Source organism: Dermacentor albipictus, chromosome 5, assembly GCF_038994185.2.
Source record: "Dermacentor albipictus isolate Rhodes 1998 colony chromosome 5, USDA_Dalb.pri_finalv2, whole genome shotgun sequence".
NCBI lineage: Eukaryota > Metazoa > Arthropoda > Arachnida > Ixodida > Ixodidae > Dermacentor > Dermacentor albipictus.
The window spans coordinates 118737021-118763072 of NC_091825.1; the positions used below are offsets into that span (position 1 = coordinate 118737021).

At 48.2% G+C, this 26052-nt stretch overlaps 1 protein-coding gene across 2 annotated transcripts in view; it reads right to left on the minus strand.

Annotated features, from left to right (window-relative positions):
- LOC135916237 (calcium-activated chloride channel regulator 2-like) overlaps window positions 1-26052 on the minus strand; it is a 558001-nt gene that overhangs the window by 44170 nt on the left and 487779 nt on the right. For both annotated transcript variants that reach the window (XM_070538796.1, XM_065449547.2), the window contains exons 6-8: window positions 18491-18629; window positions 14052-14176; window positions 8357-8465 (exon numbers count right to left, since the gene is read on the minus strand). In XM_070538796.1, the coding sequence (XP_070394897.1) occupies window positions 8357-8465; window positions 14052-14176; window positions 18491-18629 (373 nt within the window). The remainder of the gene's footprint in view (window positions 1-8356; window positions 8466-14051; window positions 14177-18490; window positions 18630-26052) is intronic.

Sequence of the window (26052 nt, forward strand, 5' to 3'; positions counted from 1 at the left end):
CCTCCTCTTTCTCACTATGCGGTGTCGCTCGTAACCCACGCGTTGGCCTGGGACATAAAGCCCCACAATTTGATTTCGTTTGATTTGACAGCTAATGCGACCCCGCGAAAAGGAAGCAGCAGTCCTTATCGCCTTCCGGAGACCCCTTCCCCTCGCTTTCGTAACCGACGAAGCGCTCCGGACTCCAATTCCCCTCCCGGCGCACCAATGCCGGGGAGACCGCGATTCAAGCGGGTCTATTCATTGGGCGCTAATTTGGACGTCGCTGCTGTAAAAGAGACATCTCGGAGGGGGGAGCGTCCCGCTCTCGTTTGCGCAGCCAAACGCGGATGATCTTCGATCGAAGCCAAGGCGACAGAACCGAGAGAGGAGTGTTTCGTTTTCTTTTTGTTATGGTATATAAAACGTGCCGGCAGCCCAGCGCCGATGGAATAACCAGCGGCTGTGGCAGCGCGCTCTGGCAGCAGATTACAGCAGGTGTGCGATGAGAACACACACACACACACATATATATATATATATATATATATATATATATATATATATATCAGTGGCGTAGCCAGAAATTTTGTTCGGGGGGGGGCTACGCCACTGGCCCTATATATATATATATATATATATATATATATATATATATATATATATATATATATATATATATATATATATATATATATATATATCGTCCTTTGAACCGTTTGCTCCAACGCTTCACAGTGGTCATGAAATGAAGTGTTCAACGTACACGGCAGCACGGCAGTCATATGGTGAATAATTTCTGTTTTGGAAACACCTTCAGCTGTCAAAAACTTCACGACACCGAGCTGTTCAACTTTTGACGTATCCATTACGTGACGCAACCATATTCAACCCAGTGTATGAGGTCATTAAAGAACATTTATCTTCACACCTGCGTGTCAGTTTTGTAAATGTCGTTCTCCTACGCGCATGCCTCGCAGATAATGAACCGAACCATTATTGCGCGGTTAGGGTAGGCTCATTTTCATTTGACTCGCCCTCGAACATTAGAAATGCAAAGATACAATGGGATATGCAAATGCAAAAATACGGCTTGATAAAGGACAGAAAAGTGTCACTGGAAACAAAGTTCACTGTATGTATACACAAAACCTCGCAACAAGATATTTAAGTATACGTATAAGTCTCCAATGAGTCTATGTATGTAAGAAGAAGTAACTGTATATAATGCGTCAAACAAGGCAAATAAACATGTTGCACAATCATAGATTCACAGAATCCTAGATTCCGCCCCCATTCCATCCACTCCCGCCGATGTATTGCGCGCGACGAAAGGCGGCGCGCTTGCTCCCCACTTTTGTCCTTTGCGCACACAAGACTGAGCCACCATCGTCGGCTCACCCATTCCACTTCCCCTCCTACGCTTTCACTCGCACATACAGCATGCAGCGTGTGGTCCCGATGTTATCACCCTTGGACTTTATACGAAACATGAGGGCGATGGCAGGAATGCGCCTGGAGTGTCCATTTAATTGCTTTCGCAATAATATAATAAACGTATCCGGCAACTGAAGCGTCCCGTCGCCCATTACTTTCCGCAAAAGAAGTATCATAATCGAACTTTCACCATGCGACAATTCGCTGCGCCGCAACAATGTATTTTTTTTTTCTGTGAGGCGGAGGCATCGAAGTGAAAAAAAAAAAAACGCATAGGAAAGTATGTTGGCCAGAATCTAATGCCCACTTCGGGCACCTAATGGGGCTATGGGAGGAATGCCGAAGAAAACATGAGACGCTTGGTCCACTGAGAACCATACGCATACTACTCAGTATCCTACAGCGGCGAAACAAGACTTTCCGGAAAGGTTCCGCTCAAGGAATGCGGTGCAATCCTTCGAGTCCCCACAGTGATGGCGGCGAGCGACCATTGTTTTTTTTTTTTGTCGTCTGCTAGCCAGAAAGCGTCCAAAACTCTGTCAGGTGAAAATACACCCGGCCAGAGCAAACCGAACGCGCACCGAATTGCACCGCATGGTGGTCGGGGCCATACGAGAAAAACGTATGCGCTCTGGCTGGCTCGGGCAGCCCGCGGGCAGGGTAGCGAGAACAAAAAAAAAAAAAAAATTTGAAGAGGCTCAATGTGTCCTCGCGAATAAAAGTCAAAGTAGAAAAAATAAATAAGAACGTAGTTACTTTGGCTGGCTTTAGTGTCTTGACATGAATGTTCTGGCGTAGGTTAAAAAAAATGTTGATATTTTTTATGTGACATGACGGCGCAAATGAACCACCCCAACGCTTCGTCTCATTGGACCTCGCTGCCTGCTTTGTCAACTCGTCTGCTAGTGTGTTGATTTGGCTTAATTGTCTCGTTGTATGTTCCGATGTAAGACTTTAGAAAAGTCAATAGACCTTTGGCGTCAAATGTTTATAACAACATTAAACCCACAAAGTTCCGCAATTGAAAATCTAAAGCACAACTTTGGAAATGTCAATGCACATTTCACATCAAAAGCTTATGAGATTTATACCCATAAAATTTCGCAATTGTTATCCATGCGCTCCATAGATTCCGTGGCCTTAGTGAGATGCCGCGGCGAGCCCGCTCACCGTCAAAGCGCCCTTGAAACTTTGTGCTCGGATGGGACTGCTTGGCGTTATGCGACTCCCGGTGTATGGGCGTTGCCACGAAATCCAGCCCGAGTTTGCAATCTTCGCGGTTAAATGTCTTTTCGAGCGTCAAAAACACATTCTAGACAAAATCCAGAGTGATTTCTGGCGCCGGGGGTCGCTTTGGTCGGCGGTGCATGGACAGCACGAAAAAATTTCGGGGGGGGCTGAAGCCCCATAAGCCCCCCCCTGGCTACGCCCCTGATATATATATATATATATATATATATATATATATATATATATATATATATATATATATATATATATATATATATATATAGATCAGTTTTGAAGAAGAGGACAGGAGTGAGAACTGAAGAAGTACAAGTGGAAGTATTAACACAGAAGAAGATGACGTAAGACAGAGGAAGAACAAAGGAGAAGTTGAAACAAGGTGACGAAGGACAAAGAGAAAGAGGAGGCGGATATGAGAACGGAACTGGCCTCTGGACTTTCTCCGCCCCCCCCCCCCCCGCCCCCCCCCCCCCCCCAGGTCCATGGGGCCCAATTATAGCCTCCGAGAACGTCGCCGCGCGATTGTTGGAGGGCCGTGGTGCGGCGAGGATGACCACTGCGCGCGCTTCCGCGTCAACCTTCCGTCCTCTCAACCGGCACTCGCTCACTCGCTCTCTCCCTCTTTCCTATCCCTCGCACGCGCGAGTCCCAGTGGCATGGTGGTCAATGGCCACGGGTCGTCGAGCTCGCGACGTGGTCCGGACACCGGCACGAGAGAAGGAGGTACCCGGTCCGCGATGCGAAGGTGGAGAAGGAAGGAGAGGAGGAAAGCCTTGCTTCGGTTCCCGCGAAAAAAATCGGGAAATGGGGAAGGGATGGCGAAGGAAAAGGGTACAGTCGAGAGAATAGGGTTGTTCCACTGGCCCTCTACCCGTACAGAAATAAAAGAAAAAAAAGGAAAGCAGGCAGAAGGAGGAGGGAAGACAGCCGGCCAAACGACAGCGGGTAGCAGACGACGACGAAGGAGCAGAAGAAGAAAACTGGTGGCGCTGCGATTCGCGTAATGATCCGAAGAGCGTTAGGCTTGGCCGCGCGACGAGCAGACGAATTAGGGAGCGAATCTGTAAGGAGCCGCGGGAGAATACAAATAACCTCGGTCGTGTAGTCTGCTCCGTCGAGTCATTCTGCGCACTGAGAGAGAGGGGCAAAGAAGACGGGAGAGGGAGATGAAGAAACCGTGACGTACATTGTTGCTGGGCCAAAGAAGAAATGATAGAAAAATAGTGGAAAACGAGGGTGGGAGGCGTGCACTCGAAGGGTTCGTCGCGAGGACATGGCGTTGGCTTTGGCTTGCCACCGTGGCGAACTTATACAAGACTACAGCGCGCGCAGACGTGCGCGTTAGATAGCAGAAAGCCGAGCGAAGTGGAGCAGATGACTCCGCTGCGAAGCAGAAGACAAGAAAGAAATAGTTTTTTTTTTCCTGTGTGAAGAACATGCCGCACCAGTGGAACTGAACAAAAAACAGACAGGCGCGCTCGTTTCTAAACATACACAGAAGGCGTAACACGCAATGCCAACCAGACACGAGGCAAACACGCACAAGAACGCGATTCGCGGTCGTCGACCGAAAGAGCTTGAGTCCGGTGTGTGTGTGTGCGCGCGCATGCGCGCGCACACACACACACATCGACGGTACTAATTGGGCGTGCACAGCACGGGTTTGCTTCTGTTGCTGCCGCTGGTTGGCGATGTTTTTCTATCCCTTCCCCCCGCCAGTCGCTCTCTCTCTTCAACCACCGCTCGTCTTTCCTCGTGCTTTTATTTTTTTTTCTTCTCTCCATCTTCGACAGGAAGCGATGAGCGAGCACTCTGATTCCGTGGCGGGCCTAATTAGCGAAACAAAAGGTGGCTCTCCGCAGAGCTGACGCCGCCGAAAAGAAGCGGCGAGCGAACTAAATGCTTTACTTTTCTTCTTCTTCTTCTTCGTCACCCTCTCGGGGCAGTGTTTGCTGCCCGGGGAGGACGTGCACAAACAGGACCCCAGGTCCGAGTAATGGTGCTCGAACACGCGCGAGGCGGGCCCCCGAGTTCAAGTATGGGAGAAAGAAGCGAGGGAGACGGATGAATGCGCGGCGTGTGCGGGAAAGGGCATTACGCGTGCTGACTAAGGGGGTAAGAAAAAAAAAAGAAAAGGAAGTAAGAAGTGTGGCTTTCCATAAAATGAGGTTCGAAGGAGCGAGAAAGCGATGGAAAGAGAAAAAGCGGCACCGGCGGGGGCGAAGGTGAGTGAGCGAGCGAAAGGGAGCGGGTGGAGGTATTGCCGAAACGCCGCCTGAAAGGAAGACGGAAGGTCTCGGGCCTTGAGGCAGGTTCTAGTCGCACTTCGCTCGGGGTTCAGTTCACGCACTTCGCGGTGTTGCGGAACTGCGCTGTATACGCTAAATTTGCTTGCTTCTCGGAGAAATGCTAACGTAGCATTTTCGACTTGTCGTAGAAGTACTCTGTTGTGGAGTAGTTGGTTCGTATTGAAAAGTTTCGGCAAGGTATTGCACAAAATGGAACAAAAGATAAAAGAATACAAGAAAAGCACAGTGATCTGTCCTCTGTCTCTCGTTCTTACCTTCCTATTGCTCTTATTGCATCTTGTGCATTGCGTTACGAAACTTATTCAACTTTTCTTTTGTGTTTTCTTTTTGGCATTGACCGAAGGCAATGCCAAAGAACCTGCTATATTGCGCTATATATACCTGCTATATTGCGCTAGTCTTTTGAATAATGATGAATCACCAACTAGCCCAGCTTTCTGCTTTGATTGCAAGGTGTGGAGTTTTAACGTCCTGAAAGTGTATAGAGCAGGTCATCAGGGACGCCACAGCGGATAGCTCTGACATAATCTTGACAGTCTGTTCCTTCTTTTTTAAAGTCTTCCTCTGCATGTAAATACACGAGCATTTTTTCGTTAATTTTTGTTTCATTTCGCCCACATTGAAATGCCGCCACCGCGGCTGGGAAACGAGGACGTGGGTTGGATTCGCAGGTACTACCACTTTCGCGTGTCTGCAATGCGGGCAAAAAAGAAAACAAAGAAAAAGAAATCCCAAACGATTCGTCGAAACGGATAAGACAGACAAAGCAAACTCAGTTTTTGAGACGATACGTGTTGTCGCAGCAAAATATAAGCTATTAAGCAAAATTACAAGCGCCAACCTGTGGCCCCTATACGCCTCGTACAGCTACAAAGAACCTGCACTCTGAATCTACTTCCTCCCATGGTTTGCTCTCACTTTCCCGTTAACAGTGATCGACGAATAACGGGCTGGCAAGGCCTACCACCGCAGTCGTTTCAATTTCGCGCTAGCCTTTAGAGCGAGCGTACTTTAAATTTCGACCCCAGCCACCATGCGTCAGCGTGACACTGGTAGCAAATGCAGGTTTGACGACGGGACAGGCGGCGACGAAGACATCAGGAGAGGCGGCGAGCACGCCGTATGCACTGTAAAATAATTTACACCTTTTAAACAAGAAGGGTGTAGATTAAGTGTAAGCACGCTGTATACACTGTAAAATAATTTACACCATTCAAACACGAAGGGCGTAGATTTGGTGTAATAAGAAGGGTGTAGATTGGGTGTAAGCACGCTGTATACACTGTAAAATAATTTACACCCTTAAAACAAGAAGGGTGTAGATTTAGCGTAATACTAAGGGTGCAAATATGTCTAACTTACATCCCTACGATATTTCGGGTGTAATGGTGTGAGTTATAGACAGATTTACACCCTTATGCACATTCAACGGTGGACATTACCGTGATGAGGGAACAGGCTCGAGGCAATCTCGGCAGTTCCTTAGGCCAGTTCCCGTGTCCTCGGGGTAAAAGAAAGAATAGGCTGATACTTACGAAGGCTGCAAATTATAGTACATATACTGTCTAGCACACGCATATTGCAAGCGTACAGCGAAGTGACTCTTCACGGGCTGTCTTTTGCAGCTTGTGTTACGTTGTGTACAGCACAAACTGCAAAGTCACACGTGTCGCGTATGCATGCCTTGAGAGACGTGTAAATTATAATTATTATTATTATTAGTTTTCTTTGTTTTCTTTCTTTCTTACACGACACACGAGCTTAACGCGCCAGCGTATAGGTGATGGCTTTAGCTATTGCACATCAGCGAACATTCCCGGGTGAAAATAACTGCTTAGGGACATGGAGCGGCAAATCGGATTAACCGGTACCGATATGCTCGCCAAAATAAACTGTGCTGCCGTATGCTTACAAACTAACAAGAAAAAGAAAGCAAATATAGCGGATCAAGTCTACCGTCTTTCTACCTTATTTTTCTTCTCTTCTTCATTTTTTCCAATCCAATTCTTTATTTCTTCTCTCCATTCTTCGTTTCGGTCTTGCCTTTTTTTCTACCTCTCTCTTCAGTTAATACATTTGTTTCGACTTTCTTGCTTTCTTTCTCTTTGTTTTGTTACTTCCTTCGTTCCTTCCTTCCTATTCATTTTCTTTGTCTATGTTACCGCGGCCGACCGTATCTCTTGACACGTGTTGTGTCTGTCGGTCGTTTCCGGCATTGTTGCGTCTGCCTCACTTCTCGCGCATTCTCGTGTTTCGTGGCTGTTTGCCACCGTGGACAAAAAAAGACAAAAGCAACGTTGGGTGTCAACTTAAGGTACAGGTTGCTGCCCTTGTTCTACGGGCTCACCGCTTAAACGCGCTGTATTCTCGCTTCGTTCTAAGCCTCTGGGCCGCGTGATTCGATCCTACGTCTGGCTCGTTGCAGAGAAAATAGGTTCCGGCTAAAACCTCGTACCAAATTAAAAAGGATTTGCGTCCACTTTGCTAATTTTGTTTGCCCCGGATTCTTCCAGTACAGGAAATGGGACTGAGTGGATTGTCAGACTCCATACTAAGATTTTGTTTCTTTCGTTCCTTACTTTTTTTAATACTCTGGCCTCTCCATCGCACCCCAATGAGCACGTAAACTTCAATTCCAACTTCAACTTTCCAAATCCGCAGCGATGTTACCCGCTACGGGAACTGGCGCAAGCCGGTTAGTTCGAGTTCGCGACTAAAGTTAGCTCAGCTTGACTAAAGTTAGCCCAGCTTCACGAAAGCAAGCGCAAGAATGAGGAGGCTAAACACACGCGACGCTGACTTACGACTACACCTTATTGTCGCAGGACGCGAAGTAGGATATACTGCCACTGCTGGCGTCAGTAAAGTTTAGTTGCAATACGGCTCTCTACAAGGGGGATTTTTTTTTTGTTTGCTCCTGGCCATGCCCCAGTCCTGCTGCGCTGTAACTTTATATCATCCCACGTTGCGGCACGGTCAAGCAAAGGAAGGGTATGCTCAGTGTCAAGTGAAAAAGAAAAACTTACACGAAGAGCTGTTTCCTGCAGACAATGGAGGAGGTTCTGTTAGAACTTACCATCAATCACAAAATTAGCGTAGTTTAGTTCGGAGTTCGTGGGATTAAGACGAGGCTCGCCCTAGTCAGCCCCCCCCCCCTCCTTCCCCCTTTATTTCTCAACACGAGTATACCTATAATTTATGTGTTGCCCCAACCCCACTTCTAGGGTTTACAGATATTTAAGAGGAATACGAGTGCTTCTGAAAAAAAAAAAAGTACCCGTCACCTGCTTCGGTGGCTGTGGACGCAAATGGCTTATCGGGTTTGACGTCACAACGGTCTACGTCAGCTACGTGGCCGACGAAAGCGTAGATAAGCCGCTCACCCTGATTCCGCTGGCGGCGGTGACCTGCACGACCATGACCACGCGCAGAGGTGCCTCCTGGACGTAGTGGAACCGCGTCCTGCCTAGGAGTCGCTCGCCAGCCTGGTTTCTGCAAACAGAAAGGACGTGGAGGGGGACAAACTGGTCAATACGTGTTCACGCTTCAAATTTGATTACGCAGCACCACTTGAATGATGTGTTTTTAGCTTTGCGTGAGACGCAACCGCGATATGTTGGACCGTCTGCGCTTGCGTTGCCTCTCCGCGGAACCGCGATAGTCAGAGTTATCGACGTTTTATCATGCCGTCATTGCGCACTCGACTAGAGTGCAGAATCGAGTTGATCATGCAGTGACGCAGTAGGCTTTTAGAGCTTTAAGCGCCACCGTTGCATCGCCAACGGGTAATGAATGATGTGGCACCACCTGCAAGGTGGAAATCGAAAACACTTTCCAGGCTTGGTTCCGTCTCTCTAGGCCTAGTAGCATCAAAACTAAATAGCTGGTCTCGATGACACCAAGAAAACATAGCTAATACTTTGTGGTCAGCGTGAGATGGTGCTAAGCGTTGGCTGATATTACGATTTATTTCTTACCGTCACCGAGTAGAGAGAGAGAGAGAGAAAGAGAAAGAGAGAGTTGCAAGGATGAAATTGGATCGAAGCGGGTGGTCTCGACTGGTCCAGACGCAACCGCGTTGTTACGAAATCACGGTAACTTAATTGTGCCGCGGCAGTCAGGCGTTAAAATTAAAATAAATTACGGGGGTTTACGTGCCAAAACCATTTTCTGATTATGAGGCAGGCCGTATTGGAGGACTCCGGAGATTTCGACCACTTGGGGTTCTTTAACGTGCACCTAAATATAAGTAGGCAGTCAGGGGCTGAAGACACGAATGCGCTGGGGGGCTTGACGCACCACGGTAACGTGTCATATATCACGCGAAGCTAGAACTTTCCAGCAAGGCGACATATACTCTTATCGACTGATCAACTGGCGCTTATTCGAGAGAAACTGAAATCTGTGGCATTTTGCGAAGCGTTGCCCTTTCTGGCGCTGATTGTATTACCGCGCGTGGAGATTCTCGCGGTTGGCGTGTATTTCAGCATCGCAGGTGTGTGTGCCAGCACCACCAGTACGCTTCAGTGATGACACTCTTTGCGACTATGCTGTTCTTGAAAGAGGAAAACATGTCGTTCGCAAGTCAGTTTTCCTTGTAGCACGAAACTGCAAAGTAAACCTCTGTAAATTTTTGCAGTTCGGTTACGCTCTGCAATCTCCCAGTCTCCTGGTTAGATCAGACGATAGAGTTACAGCGCCAGGAAAAAAAGTTGGTACCAGGTTCGATCTTCCGTACCAGGACGAGCTTTTCTTCCATTGCAAACTTTCTTTCCGAGAAACCCGCTTTCTGAGTAACCAGGTGGTTTTCTCTGCAGCTTCGAGCTACGGTCGGGTGGATGAAACTCTTGCTCCACCTTGCGGGCTTACGCCGAACCGATTGACTACATTACCCTTACTTCATCTTAAGCTGCTTCTTTGCTCACGGAATTAATTGATCGCGCGTTTTTTCTTTTCAAGGACTGTCAAAATTATTTTCGTGACTAGTAGATTTCTGCCCTGTGCGCTGCAGCCAAGTCCTTATCCTTCTGTAAAGAATGCATTTTCAGCACGCCAATAAGAGGTTCACACTCAACTGGCGAACTGACCCTCTGCAAACGCTTGCGTCTCGCGTCTCCACGTCACCATGACTTGCTTAGTTTGTCCACTGCATCGTTAGTTAGAGGCGTTTTGCATCTGCTTGTAAAGCGATTGCAAAGAGCCTTCCTGAACCAGCTAATTGCAATGCGCAAGCAAAGAGTCAATTAAAAGAAAGGCTATTACGCGCCAAGGTTGCTTGCAGCACAAATACGCGGTTTTAATTTTCCCGAGGCTTCGTTTTCATTCATTTGGGGAAAGTTCGTGTGGCGAGAAAGGAAAATGAGAGAGAGAGAGAGAGAGAGAGGAAAGAGCTCTGGTAGTGATTTTCATAGAGAGTAAGACAGACCGCAAGAGAGAGGGAAAAGAAGGAGCTCTGGTAGTGATTTTCATAGAGAGTAAGACAGACTGCAAGAGAGAGAGAAAAGAAGGAGCTCTGGTAGTGATTTTCATAGAGAGTAAGACAGACAGCAAGAGAGAGAGAGAAAAGAAGGAGCTCTGGTAGTGATTTTCATAGAGAGTAAGACAGACAGCAAGAGAGAGAGACCTGGAAACAGAGGAGCAGAGAAATAGACAAGAGCCACGAAGAGACAGAAAGCAAGCGTAAACGAAATTCGATAGAGCGCCACCGGGCGCGTGTTTCGTCGCACGTCGGCGACGGCTGCGGCGGTGCTGCGCTTAGAACAGGAAGAGTGCACCGACAAGGCCACAATAGGCACAGAACCAGAGCACACTGGCTTGCGTGTGCAACACTACCCGTCCGGGGTTGCGCGGTGGCGCCGCGCGAGTGGCGAAAATCAAATTTGCGAGCGGCGCCGACGAAGAGAACGAAAGCTGAGAGAGAGAGGGATGAGAGAGAGAGAGAGAGAACAACGTGGAAGAAGAGAGACACGAAGCGTGAGAAAGGAAAAGTGCGGGAGACGGAGGGGGACGGACGACTTCTCGGAGATATTGTCGCCACGTTTCGCATTTCAGGCGCACCGACGCGCGGGAACAACGCTACGCGCGCTCGCTCCGACGGCCTCTTTCTTCTTGAGCCGCGAGAAGGAGAAACGCCTTGCCTTGCCTGCCTTGCCTGCCGGTGGCGACGGAGGTGGTGCGCTCGGGAATTCGTCTTCCGAAATTCTCAAGTGAGCACACACGGTAGGAAGAAAGGTCTCCGGCGGCTGCCTCGGGGGCCACTTTCGGGTACGACGCGGGCTCCTCCTGCCACCTCCTCCCGGTGCGGGGGGGTTTTGGAAACGAGGTTAGGCTAAGAGAGAGGTCGCCGAGATAGGAGAAGGGGTGAGTTCAGGTGAGGAGGGGGGGGGGGGAGGGGTTGGAAAGGTACTCCCTCCATTTCAGTGTGTTTCGGACGAGGAAGAAAAGTGGCGACCGAGAAATGGTGGCGTTGTGCGCTTTTACAGCTTCGCGCCGGCCCCCTCGGGGAACGGCTGGTCCACGTTGCGACGGTTCTAAAAGGTGGCCGGTCGGAGAATTGAAACCCGTTGCAAAGCTCGGATGCAGTTGTTGGTGCGTCAGACAGTACAGCGCATCCTGACACGTGATTTCTTGCTATAAGCAGCGGTCGTACTATAATAATGCGACGTGCGACGCCTCTGAAAGACGGCTGCTGCAGCTTTTGAATCCTGCTGTAACCTGATGGAACCTGTTGGATGCGTCATATTTCAAGCGAATTCGCTGCTTGTGCCTTCTTATTTGAAGATCGGACTGCAGGCTCTCCTATACGCTTGAAACTTGTTCCAGCGACCGTACTGACGGCTTTACTGACACTACCATGTGCGGTGCAACCACTCTGAAAAAAAAAGAAAATAAGAGAAAAAGGCCTCTCTGCAAGTTGAAATCTGTCGAGAACGTGTTGAATGCGTTTGATGGCACGGCGGGTCGGATACGAGGGATTGTTAAGGGGAATCATACAATGTGCCTCCTGGTTTAAGTATCAGATACGCGGTACACGAAGTGGCTAACGTCTGATGCGACGTTGCGAGGGCTCGGAAAACCCGCCGAACGCGGTTGTCCGCGCAAAAAGTCTCACGTCGGATTGCAAGTGATCCGTTTGCCCTATCCGATACGAGGCGTCACGGCCCTGAAAGGAGAGTTGTTTCGGAACCTGTTGCTTCTTGGATGTTTTTGTCGCACAACAAGTGGCACGAGGGCACCAACGCGGAGTAGTGTCGCGCATCCTTCGCTTTAGGCAGTAGATATTTGGTACACGATGCGGTGGGAAATACGACGAGCGACGGATGCGAGACATGGCTGCTCCGAAGGCCGAATCCTGCTGGAAACTTGTTGGATGAGTTTGTTGGCACGACAGCTCGTACGATGGATCGCTGCGCGGATCCTACCATGCGTAAGCAGTAGACACGTGATATGTACGACGTGCGAGGGCATTAAGTGCCGTTGAAATGTGTCTGAACCTGATGGATGTGGTCGGATGTATGTCCTGCTTAGTGGGCCAGCAGCAGGTTTGTGAAGCGAATGTGAAAACGTGCTGCAGAACCACACGCCTATGGCACATGTGGCCGATTGTCGCAGTAAGTGCAGTCACAGACACGCGATAAATCTGGCTGAAACAAAGTGTGCAAAGCAGCACGAGTACGCAGTCCAGAGCTGCATGTGGTGCATTTCACAGCTGTCAAGGAAATTTTCTTGATACAGGGACCAGAGACATCGCCCAGCTCCATCTTAGGTGTTCCAAGATGAAGAAAAAGATTGGGAACAGGAGAAGTGGAATAAAGAAGAAAAGCGACGACTCGAAAGCCCAGTATACGGAAAGTTTAATTTTGTGTGAACCTTCAGTTTCCGTGATGGTGCCCTTTTTCTTCTGCTCCTTCGGCGTCAACAAGCGTACAAGACAAAAAAAAAAGAAACGTTCTCTGTCGTTGAAAAAAAAAAGGCGTTCAATTACTGAAATACCAGAAAACTCGAAATATGAAACAGCTAGAGCATAACTAGTGGCGACATCCTGTGCTTATTTTTTCAACCATAAAGCGACAGAAGCGTTTTTGTGTTTCCTGAGGTTCTTGGCAAAGAAAAAAAAAAGCCACAGTTCATTCACAGTGACGTTGCTGCAGATGCCATTATGCTAGCCGCTAAGTTACGCAGCTAATCCCCGTTACGCAGTGCGAAGAAAAGTGCTCGTGACCACTCTCGCAAAACTGGACAATCGCCCCTTTACAGAGGAAAAAGCTCTAGGACATTGGTCCAGACGGGCTTCGGCACTCAAGGCCTTAAGGGCTTTGTTGAAGTGTTTAAGGACATGCGAATTGTGCGACCGCCTTTGAACGTTTTAGCGCGTAGTTTCGCGTTACTGTGTGAATTTTCTTTCTTCCATTTTTTTCCTCTTCTTCTTCTTTCTCCTTTTATTCCCTTTACCCCTTTCCCCACCACAGGGTAGCCAGCCGGTACTTACACTGGCTAACCTCCCTGTCTTTCCTCTGCTTTGTCTCCTCCCCTCCTCCTACACAGCTAATACTGTCGTTGCGATAACAGTACTATTTGCACTGACCGAACACAATGTAGTAAGAACGCGCCACCTCTACTATACATCTGGCATTCATGTCTCCGATATTCCGTAAAAAAATTCTGACGCGTCGCCGCAATCACCTGTACATCTAAATTTCTTAATTGCATAGCTACTGTATTTAACAGCGAATAATTTATGTTCATTACGTGTTTTCTTTGTTTATATTTATACATGTAACCCACCCCTTATGTAACACCCCCAACCGCGGGGGTCTTTAAGGTAATAAAATGAAATGAAGTGAAGTGAAGGGACAGTCGAAAGCTCTCCAATTACCGCAGCTCTTATATTGAAGGCAGTTTAAGCTTATATTTTTCTCAATGTTACTGGAGCTTAGTAAAGTTTTCACTCACTCACTCTCAGGGTTACAGTTCTTTTTTATTCTCCTTTATACTATTCCTCATTATTCATTATTACTATTATTATAATAATTTTTTTGAGCAGCTGTCTGCCAAGCCAGGTGTCCCCGGCATTGTTACCTGCGGTAGAAGTCCCGGTGGTTGGCGATGACGTCCCAGGTGCTTCGGTAGTCGCACAGGGCGTTCTGCTTGGTCGGCGCCCGGTCATTGTGCAGGTGCTCGTCTTCGTCGCAGAACTGGTTCACCTGCGCACACCGCCCGAGAGAAAGGGAAGGGGAACGCGAACGCCTCGTTAGTGGACGGCGATCAATTGCTCCGCCAGCGCCGGACTTGCCGCCTTCCGGTTACCCCGATTATTGCCGTCCCCCCCCCCTCTCCCCCCCCCCCTCGCGCAATCTCGGTCGATGATCGCGCTATCAGTCGGCGTACACTGGGCGTATGCGCAGTGAGCCGGTGTCGAACGCCGCGACTATGCTACAACGACATGGCTGCGGCGACGGCGGTGTCGTAGCTAAAGCGTTGTTAAGTTTGTTTCTCCCTGGAGAAGGCGAGTGAACTTCGGCTTTCTTACTGTGCACCTGCGCGAGAAGGTGAAGCCGCGTCGTATCGATATGCCAAACTACCAAACTTGCTTCGCCCCGAAGCAAGTTATGCTATAACCAAGATCGCGCCAATGATCACGCCATAAGATGCTAGTTCGCGCAGTCATTTGAATATGCGCGCGAGGCTATATGGGCTGTAATATTTGAAGAAACACGAAGTGATTGATCGTCAGAATGAATGAGTTTTAAATTAATGTATTCTGGCTGTCTGGTTGCCTGGATGATTGATTGATCGAGCGATTGGGTTGAACGTTCTGGGCCTGACCGCCGTTTATTTAAATCTGCCAGTCATTTTTTTTTTGTCGCTGGTGCCGGTAACGGAACGTTGACGAGGCCGTTGAGGCCCGACACACTAGCGTGCCACGAGGTGTTCTCGCTAGCCGTCATCTGTGTCCCCGGCGCTGCAGGTGATAGAACCGCCGCTAAATATTTAGAAGATATAACTATTCATTGGGATTATCGTCGCAACGAAACACTGTATAGAGCTACGAGAGGCGCCGTATTGAACGGATTCGGATTAATTTACTACCTACAGATTCTGCAACGCGCACCTAAATCTCAGTACACGAGCAACTCAGGTTTGTGTAAAGCGTCGAACACTGCATTTCATTTACTCTCGCTATAGAAGTTTAGAGTCCCTTTACCCTCGTTCAAAAAGAAAGAAAAAAAAAGAAAGAGAAGAATGCCTATTTAGTGTTGCTGCAATCCCGCAAAAAGGATAGGTGGTGAACCGCTCATTTCCTTTTTTTTTGCCCCAGTATCATGAATTACTTCTCACTTAGAAACAAGCATACTGACGCATAAACGAACCACATCGAGGATGATTCGGAATAATTAAAAATAATGTGCGACTAAAGTAAAGTAATAAAAAATGTTTAAAAGGATGCCACCAAACTCATGACTGTTGTGGAAGGATTAAGGCAAGACGATTCCGTATCAATTTTTCTCTTAATTTTGACAACAATTGTGTGAATGGGGTGTTGTAGAGTTATTTGGTTATTATTTGGGATCCTTTTGTGTGTCTACACTCGTGCTTGTTCCGACAAGGAAAAGAGCTTACTGTGTTAGCGTCCTTCTCCCATTAGGAGTGTTCTCCCATCTGTTACCATGTGTCCAACTCCTATCTTTGCCCCGTAAAGGACCAATAGTAGCTCAAACAAATGAACGAAAGAAAACTCACTGCACGGATCTCTTTTCTGCAAGTATTTAATATGGTGTCACTGCAAGCGTTGCCCAGCAACCTGTACATTCAGCGGCAAAAGCGTTTTGTTGCCATCAAAGCCGTGAGAAAGTTAAATTTCTTCCCGTGTCTTCTCACAGAATCTAGAAGTGACGTCAAGACAAGTCTCACTTGCGTAACATTGGTGACGTGGTGCAATCATAGTGCGATGTCTCTCATAACTATAATTTTTACGGGTGGTCGTCTATGAACTTTGCAAATAGAATTATCATATTCTACTACCGCACGGCCATCAGGCTCTCAAAATCACGCGCAAAAAAAAATAAGATCATACGCTCTAAACAGAACATGCCGACGCGATTATGCAGATGCGCTTCGTCGAAGAGCACGACAACACCCCGTCTGCATGTGTCATGCTGTGCTGCGCATTTTTGCATGCGGCGCTTAAATTATTCGCCGCACTCAGCTTTTTTTTTTTCTCGGGGAAAGACCCACATAGACGGGTTCGAATGGTTACGAACGCCCGCACACAGCAGGCGCGCCTTTTCAGCGCGCTCGCGACTTGCGAGCCCACGATGTCAACTTTCCAGACCATACGTAAAACGTGAACAAGGTGAATGCAGGAGCCAACGTTCTGACAAGTGTACTTGTCTTCTTCAAGAAGACAAGTTCACTTGTCTTCTTGAAGGCCTTGAATAAGACAAGTCCACTTGTCGAAACGTTGGCTCCTGCATTAATCTTGTTCACGTTTCGCTCATCATCTTGAATTTCCATTTCCCGCAATCCCCGTCTTTTCCCTAGACCATGCGTAGTACGGCAAGCGCGCGGTGAGCTCTACCCGGAAAGGTGCATCTCCCCCGACTGAGGGGAACTCTCTTCCAAGTAATACAGCTCGGCTCCAGAACCACAGATCGAATGTCGCAGACCTCCTCTCCCTTTAAAGACATTTTATAGGCCCCGCCTGTTCCTCTCCACAATCTCTCTCTCTCTCTCTCTCTCTCTCTCCCAGCGGGGCTAGCGCTGCGTGCGATGTACTACCCTAACTCGGCGTGTGGCACATTGGTGCGGCAGGAAAGTTGCGATGATCTTCGGCGGAAAAGGATGGGGGAGATGCTGTGAGACGGGACGGGGCAGAGGGGGGGGGGGGAAGAGGAGGTGTCTGCCGGTAGAAAGCCAAGCCAAAGAGAGATCGAAGCCAACCTCGCGCCCGGCGCTACGCGCAGCGCGCGTGCAGGCTCGTAAATTTGAGACTCATGAATCAATGAACGCTCAAATGTTGCGCAAACACGCGCGAGTCGCGGAAGAGGAGGCGGCGGCGTCGGCGGAGGCGCGCTGTCTCGGCTCGGCTTGGCTCGGCTTCTCGGGAGCGTGATGAATGGGCGCCGGCCTAAATGTGCCGCCTCCGCCCCGGGGACCCGCGCACAAACCAAGTACACTTCAACCCCTCTTCTTCTCTGCTCCCCCACCTCCTACCACCTCTAAACCTCTTTTGCCCTCCTGATAAGTTATGGCACGATGCAGAAACCGCGCATAGCGCTATCCCTCGGCTGCTGCGGGCAATGCCTCGCGCGCTGATGTGCTGCATACGCCCAGGCGAGATAGACTAGCGCTGCTGGCTCGCGCGTTTGAGATGATTGCGGGAAGAAAATTTAGTAGGGCCATGAAAGATGTAAACAGGGGGTCATGATCATAAATGATGGTAGTTGAAGCACGAAATAAAGAAGTCACTATACTCGTGATCTACGTTGGCGGTGACGGCCCTATTCGTCATAAAAAAAGAACTTGTCGGGTATTGCTCAGTGCGAAATCCCTCGATGATAAACGTTGCAACAAGGACGATAAAAAAGAAGGCAGAGAAAGTCGGAGGAGAGACCGGACATTGCGCAAATGGTTTTGAAACTGCTGTCTGGGGCAGCTTGTGCTTCGAATCTGGCCGCCTGGGAAAGGTTACCATGTTATTCTGCGTTTCTATGCTCCACCAGTTCCAGTGCGGACAGTCTTCGACTTTCACGGGCCATTTACGCGATCACAGAATAATAATAATAATAAAAAAGATTGCGGCAAGTTCGCACGCATACTACAGAATGAAGCAACCCAGAGATTCACTCAGTCCGTCCTTTATAATGGATTACCTTTATACACTGCGGTCTGTAACGTATTCACGCTGAGGAGGTTATGTGGGCACTGCACGTTAAAACTGCAGATGGAACAATAACGTGTGCGAACGTGTCTCTGAAAGTTTGTGCTTCTGGAAAACATAAAAAAAGAAAATGTTCATCGGTCAAAGGAGGCTGACAGAAGGATAGCTTTAGCCACTCTGGGCCGCTATTTTGTAGCGATGCCTTATGCCTTATTCTATGCTATTCTTATCATCCACTACACACGGCCGTCCGATCGCGTTGATAATGTGGGCAGACCGTCGCTCTGACCACTGGCCAAGCGTGAAAAGCCTGAAATAGCATAGAATCGGAAAAGGCTTCGCTGCAAAATACCAGCCCTGTTGAGTTAATCAGTAAATATATAGGTGCTGTATTGTGAACGTATAGTACAGCGCTCACCCCGTTCTCTTCAATCAATCAATCAATCAATCAATCAATCAATCAATCAATCAATCAATCAATCAATCAATCAATCAATCAATCAATCAATCAATCAATCAATCAATCAATTGACAAATGAATGAATGAATGAATGAATGAATGAATGAATGAATGAATGAATGAATGAATTTCTCTCTACAGAGAAACAAGGCGCGAGATAGGGCGACGCTTTCTCACGTTTGGCAAAGACTGCAGCGCCATGATGGAGGAGAAGACGTTCTCCTGAGTCCTGTTGGGCAGAGCGTGGCAGTCGTCCTCCCTTGGCCGTCCAGTCAGGGGGTCCACGCGTGGAACGCAGCTCTGGCCCGACGCAGTCCTGCGCACGCACGAAAAGCAAACCTTGAGTCAGCGTGAGATCAGAAATGGCACCTTAGGTGCCTGCGCGAGTTCGTACGCTACATTGTGAACATTATGACAAATGCCCCAAATGATAGCCGCAGCGTCGGCCCACCTTTGTTCGTTGGACTATGAGCTTCGCGAATACCTGGCCTTGCGAAACAAGGAGAACGGCATAGCCGCCGAGTCGCCGCAGCGCCCGGAAAGCTGGCTTTTTTGCAGCAATGGTCTTTGTGAGGAGAAGCCTACCTGTGCCTTCCCGTGCGAGGAAGTTTGCAATTGTTCGTGATATCTGACTGGTCTCCGGCGCCGTTCACTGCTTTTCGGGCTTTTAGTTTTGCTTTCCCTGGACAGAGGGGTGACCGGCACCAATAAAGGCACCAACCTCTTACATTAAATAGCAAAAAAGAAAGCTAGCTTTTAGAAATAATTTTGATAGGCAATATATTGTAGTGTTTCCGTAGAGTTCTATAACGCGTGTGTAACCAAGAATGATTCCAAGACAACGGCAAACTTGAACACTAACTAACTAACTAACTAACTAACTAACTAACTAACTAACTAACTAACTAACTAACTAACTAACTAACTAACTAACTAACTAACTAACTAACTAACTAACTAACTAACTAACTAACTAACTAACTAACTAACTAACTAACTAACTAACTAACTAACTAACTAACTAACTAACTAACTAACTAACTAACTAACTACAGAGGAACAGCGTTTCAATAGCAGGATAGCACGCGAGAAACGGAGCGTGTGGCAGCAGAGCGGTGACAGCTAAAATAACCTTGCAGCACACTACTACTTATCAACACTGACAGCAGCTAACATACAGGTATATCGAAGCCAACATTTCGATACTGTTTAATTATGCTTTTGCACACATGGCTAAGGGCAGTTCGCCTGCTATATAGAGGGCATACCAAGAATTTATATTGATGGTACGAAAAGACAGTACCGCGCGAGCTCACGGCGTGGCTAATGAGTATGTTATCGATATCGCATTCGAGGGTGCAGTGATTTGTGAAGCCACACACAAATCGGTCGAATGTTGCAATAACCCAGTTTCGTCTGTGTTCTCTGTGATTCCACTGGCAAGTCGCTCGCCGACAACGCACCTTTTACCAGATTACATCGAAACGGAGGGTGCAAAAGCTGCGGCCGCCACAAAGACTTTTTTTTTTTTAGAAACTTCACGCCACCGTAACCCTGCCGTTTCGTTGTATTCGCGTATTCTTCGGCACGAGCAAGTAAATCATGCGAGAGCGATAATCCCCATCGTCATGTCAACAACTCGCATTACGGTGTGCCCCAACACCAATCACCCACGTTCAACTGCGCAGAATGTACGTTTCTAAAGATATCGACTCAAATTAATTTACTCTCCGGCTCGCAGGATGAAAGTTTGTGCGGAAGCTTATCTCGCCACGTGGACATTGTTTGTCGACTTCAAAGCCCCCCCCCCCCCCCCCCCCCCTACTCGCGTTTCGGGAACATCTCGCGATTCACGACACAGCGGACCGCAAAATGCCAAAGGACGGAAGCACGGTTCCCGTCGGTGCCCGTTCTCGCAGAGGCAATTAAAGGAACAAGCAAATTCACGGGAGAAGAGCATATGATTCAAAGGAGACACACGAACGCGAAATGATGCGTCGCTTTGAAGAAAAAGAAGAAAGAAAGAAAACAAAGAATCGTCCCGAATGCAGTACACAATGGCCAGACCAGAAGAGAAGCTCTCGCGTATAATGCAGGCAGAGATAACAAAAGAACGGAGAAATCACGGGAGCTGCTACGAAAATAAGAATAGAGAAATCGTCTCGGGATAAATCGGGAGGCACGAAGAAAAAAGATAAGCGACGAGTCTTGATTCAATGCGAGGCTAATGTTTTGTTCACGAGCGCGTAATTCAAGCGGCGAAGACGACCGGCCGCCATTATAGTCTACGGCTTTTCATCCGCGCATACATCTACAACGGCCGGGAGAAATTTCGAAGACAAGGCGCCGACACTATAGGGGGCACGAAACGGGAAATTAGGCGTCCGGGAGTTGGGGGGGGGGGGGGAGGGGTAATACAGGGTGGCGCTTCTGATGCTTTGTGTTCGGGCCCTCGCGGACGATGGCTCCTCGGAGGACTTTTGGCTCGAAGCGTTCCTCCGACGTGCACGAGAGATCGCGGGACCCTGTATGCAAATGAGAAACCAGAGACGGGGAGAGGCAAGAGAGGCCCCCATTGTACTCCGGTGTTCTGGCTGTGTGGATAGCCGGGGGGAACGTATAATACGGCGAGAAACGCATAATAATCGTGTTTGTCAACGAAGCGCGTATGCATACGCGATTAAGAGTGTAGCAGCTATCGCGCCGGCGATTCCGCGGTGCTCGGAGCGTTCGTGTCACCGTTCGAGTGAAAAATGAACACGGTTTGGTTGTTCGGTAGCGATATTGTGCTCGCCGTAACGAAAGAAAAAAAAAAAGTCCAGTCGCGAAGGGCCATCGCTTCGAAGATAAACCTACGCTAGTACTTCTCGCGGGGGATTAGAAACGGCGCCAGGGACTGGGGCGCTTGGTATATAACAGAATCGCCGTTCTTTGACACTGTTTATCTTCCGTGCCAAAAAGAAAAAAAAAAGCTTCATGTTTGAATGATGCCGTTGTTCGTCAAGTTCAGCCGAGCTACCTGACAGCTTGTGACCGACTTTCTGCTGCCTTTTTTTTTTTCGGACCCTGTAGTGGTATAAAGCTGCATTTTCCAGGAGATCTACTAAAGCCCTGCTGATCGAGCTCCTTAAAAACGAGTTATCTGCACGACCACTTTTACATGCGCAGTGAGCAACACTGACGTGTGTGCGCGCGCGTCACTTCTTGTCACTTTCCATTTTTAACTTTAATTTCTTCCCGTTCAGCCTCCCCTGTTTAAGGGTATCAAACTAGGAGCAGGTTAGTGAACTTCCGTGAGAGAAGTGGTTCTTCTTCTTGTGGGGGAGGAGGAAAGGCTAGCACTATCTTCTGCAACCCATGCGGGAACACGGCTCAGCGCCAGCAGGGTGGGGGAGATGGGAGTAAAGGTGAGAGAGGGTAGGAGGGAGAAAGGTAGAGGCTCGTCCTCGCTGCATCAGAGCAGCCCGGCCGGGAGGGCCCAGTGGATTCGACTGGAGGATTAGGCTGGTGGTAGACCGTACAGGAGGTGGTTCCGTGCTTATTCTTTTTCTCTCCCTCTCTCTCTCCGTGACTAGATGACGAATTTTCGAGTGTTGTGCGCTGGTTTGCACGTCACCTCTTTCTCCTCCTTATCTGTAATCAGCTGTCTCTGTGGATTCACTCATCCTCCTTTCTTCGAATGTAAGTATCGTGAACTGACCTCCGACCAGATGACCTTCGCAGCCTTTACTTTGCCTCCGTCTCCCTTACTACAATGTCCCCAGAAATTTAGCACAGCTTAGAGTCACGGATAAAAAAAGTGTTATTGCTTAGTTTTAATAGGAAGAGTCAACGCAGTTCTATTGCGAAAGAAAATGAGGGAAAGGAGTGAGCGGAATGAACGTATGTAAGAGGAGTGACATTTAAATAAACAAACTCTGCCTCTACGCACATAATAAAATTCGAAAGCAGCCAACCTGTCGAAAGCCGGTCGAAAGAGCGTCATCCAAGCCCTCAAACTGTGAAAGCCCTGTTCGAGGACGTCACAAAGCCGTCAGGTTTCTGTAAACAGTGAATAAATTTCCCCGCACGTCCGTGGCGCTGACGTTGGCGGTGAGTCTCTCCATGCTAAATTATTTTACGTCGAATTGGCTTTGCGAGATGTTGGGTTGATGTTTGTCAAGTAGACAGCCTAACTCATATTCCTTAAGTCTAAGTACAACAGAGAGAGAAAGAGAGAGAGAGAGTATGTTCCCAACGTGCGTGGTCAAAGCAACATGAAAACAAAAACAACAACAACATGAAAGAGCACCACGTTGAATTGCGCTTCTGCGTTTGATGCTCCTGCCTAATCCGATATTCCTTGCAGAACGAACAAGCTAATAGTGGAGTTCGAAAGTTGGGACCCGATATGACGCATTATTTTGCATGAAACATGCGGTGACCGCCGAGTGGTGTATGCGAATACCATACGCTGGGGAAAAAAAAAAAAGCTTCTAGTCGGCTGAGCAGGTTGCGTATGGCGGCGTTCATGGCAGGATGGTAAACACTAAAGCGGCGACTCACAATCGCCGAGACTGTTTGCACGCATTCTCGGGAGTGCTCTCTTTTCTACGTGAGGTCACAGTGCAAGTTATTCATGCCGCAGGGGCGGAGGAAGGTGGAACAACGCGATTAGCAGGCGCCTCCCGGAAGTTCATGCATAGATGAGGTAAACAATGCAACCAAGATAAACTGACGGTGCAAGAAAAAAAAATAATGTCAGCGGAATTTTCGTTCGCTGTTTTCCTCAGATATGCTTTCGGCGAAACGCGGGAACTGGCATACAAACTCGCCACATAATAAGGGATTTTCAACGAGGTCACGCACAGCAAACAAAACTTGCTGCTATCAAATGAGAATAACCGAGCGTTTTGTATGAGGAACCAGAAATCGATTCGAGAAATGTGCTGAGCGCTACTTGTTTTAGGGATGGGAGAACTTGTATGCGTGGTGAGATAAACTTATCTCGCCAATACCATGCAGTGCAGCGAAAGATGGAATTGAATTCCAACCACCTGACCAGGCTCGCAGACACAAAACCAGCGATGTAGACACGATTATTCGTATATTGCCGTAGCTTTTCAGTTGAAAACTTCACACATCTTCTGGCATACCACTATAGCTTCGCCACAACCACTTAATAAGCAAACTTTTTTTGTCTAGTTTAAAGCAGCCGCAGGTGCGAAAATTTGCAGTTTTCCTCCTAAATTTTCAAAACAAGAGAAAGGAAGAACTGACGAATCTCCTGAATATTACAGGCTTTTTTCCTTACGATAAACACCCTGCGATTGGTTAGCACGAGCCCCAGTCTTCGATGCACTGCATGGAATTAGTCAGCCGGAGTATAGCCTAAGCATTGTAAAGTTAGGCCCGGTAAACAAACCGATGCTTAACCAATGTCTACGAGTTTCGCCGCGAAACCGACCTTAGGCGCTAGTCGTACTACCGGCATTTGCTACGCCTGGGTTATGCTAACAGCGAGTAGGTTAAACTCATCGAATGAATGAATTTGTTTTTTTTTATTTCAAACGGCTCTTCGAACCACGCCGTGAAGTAAAACCGAGTTCATGCCCACCACTCCACATAAAGTTGATGCACGCAAAGCTTCACGCACGCGCGCGCACACAAAGCACTGCCTACCAACTGAGGCGTTTAGTTACGATCGCGCGATTAAACATCCAGCGTACGCTTTAAAAATAGAAATCTAGCTTTGTCTGCGATTTTAGTGAGAGAGTGAGAGAGAGTTACCCTGGGGTTCGTGCTCAAGTCACCTCGTATGGAAAGAGAGAGGAAGGGACGATCGGAAACAGGCGAACATTAGGAAAAGGTCAGCGGGGATCGTCGTCCAAAAAATGAGAGAGAGAGAGAGAGAGAGAGAGAGAGAGAGAGAGAGAGAGAGAGAACGTGCGTTGTCTAACAGATGAAGAAAGGTTGGAACGAAGCAGTTTATAACGCTTCCCAATAAAAAAGAACAGGGAGAAAGCTCCGAAAGCTCACGTGACAAGAAAACACGTGTCTGTTAGAAAGGAAGTAAAAGTAGAAGAAGAAAAGGAGAGATAAACAAGAGTAAATGGAAAGTTGAGTTCAAAGTACACACGTGGCCAGAAAAATCGAAGAGAAGCACGCCACCGAAGGACCCGCGAGAAAGGAGCAATGTTGTGAGGAAGAAGAAGAGGCGAGGTAGGGTAGGGGAGAGAGTGTAGATGGTTCGCAGGGAAGAAGGGAGGAAGAAAGCGCGGGAGAGATGGGTGGAGGAACAAGACAGATTCTTCCGTAGGGAGCATTTATCATCTGGCTAGCCGAAGGATGGGTAGCGAGGAAGAGGGGGGAGGGGGGGGGGGCAGGCGGGATGCCGGCGGGCGCGATTCAGCACCAATTACACGGCCAGACAGTCAGACACTGGAAGGATGTGCCAGAAGAGAGAGAGAGAGAGCGATCGGGAGTGAGCGAGGAGGGGAGAGCGATAGATAGATGGGAGAATGATTCGGCTAACTCCGGTCGAAAGCTACCGTAGGGAGAAAGCTCAGTGCGGCGAAGGTGGGTGCGACGACCGAGGGTCGAGAAAGGGTTTGGGAGAAAGATGCTGCGCCAGGTAAGTAAATATCACGCGGACCCTTTTCTGGAGGGGGGGGGGGGGGCACGTTCGCGCACCGAACAAGGCACGCGAGCTTGTTCTGAGCGAAGGACGACCAGGAGAATAAAAAGTAAGCAAGAAAGGAACGAAGAGATAAGAAAACACGAAGGAAAGTGCAAGGGCAAGGCGCGATGGCGCTGACTCTGGCCAGAGAGCGAGGGGGTGGACGACGACAGAGCTTTTCTTGTAGGAGAGGAAGAAGAAAAGAGGAAGCAGCTAACGGTGCTATTAATTATTCATGCAGCCAATCAGGTCCCGATGGTGCGGAAGCGGCGGCTCTGATGAACTGGGTCTCGCAAGCTTCACTGTTCCTTGTTTCGCTTTCTCTTCTGGTGCGGCAAAGGAAGCAGACGGTTTTATGTTCTTCCTTTTTTTCTTCCCGGCGTGCTTTGCTCGTGCTGCTGCGAAGCACAGGAAACACCATTTTCGCTCGCCGTGTTTTCGCTCACCTCGTGCTTTTCAAACACCTAATAGATACAATTTTGCGGAGATTGCTCTGATTCCGAAGAGATTCTGAGAACTGTTGTCGGATTGGTAGGCACATTGGATTTTACGCGCATCTAAAAGACAGCGTGGTTGATTTTAATCGGCTGTAATCTTATCTACCACGATCGTATTCGTCATCCTGCACTGATCACCAGTACAAAGTCGCCATTCCTATTTTGCCAGACTAACCTGTTTCAGGATTAATACATGCCGAAGACTAGTTCAGAATGGAAATACTTTCCCAGTACTATTTATTGTCAGCATTGAAGATGCGCAGTCATTCAAGGCCGCCGTCGTTAAGCACTTCTTTTAACCTGGGCTGCTATTTGTTAATTACTTTTCGTGCTATGCATCTACAACAATGTTGCCTACGGTATTCTCATTGAAGGCCTCTGTTATCGACCTCTGTTAGAATAACCTACTACCGGGTAATTATTTGTTTTATATTTTATTTCACATATAACAATGTTGTTGTTTCCGTCATTACAAATGTGTGAACACAATTTGCCCACCCCTTCTGTAATGCCTTTTGGTCCCTGAAGGTATTCACATTAATAAATAAATAAATAAATAAATAAATCTGAAAGTATGCCATGAA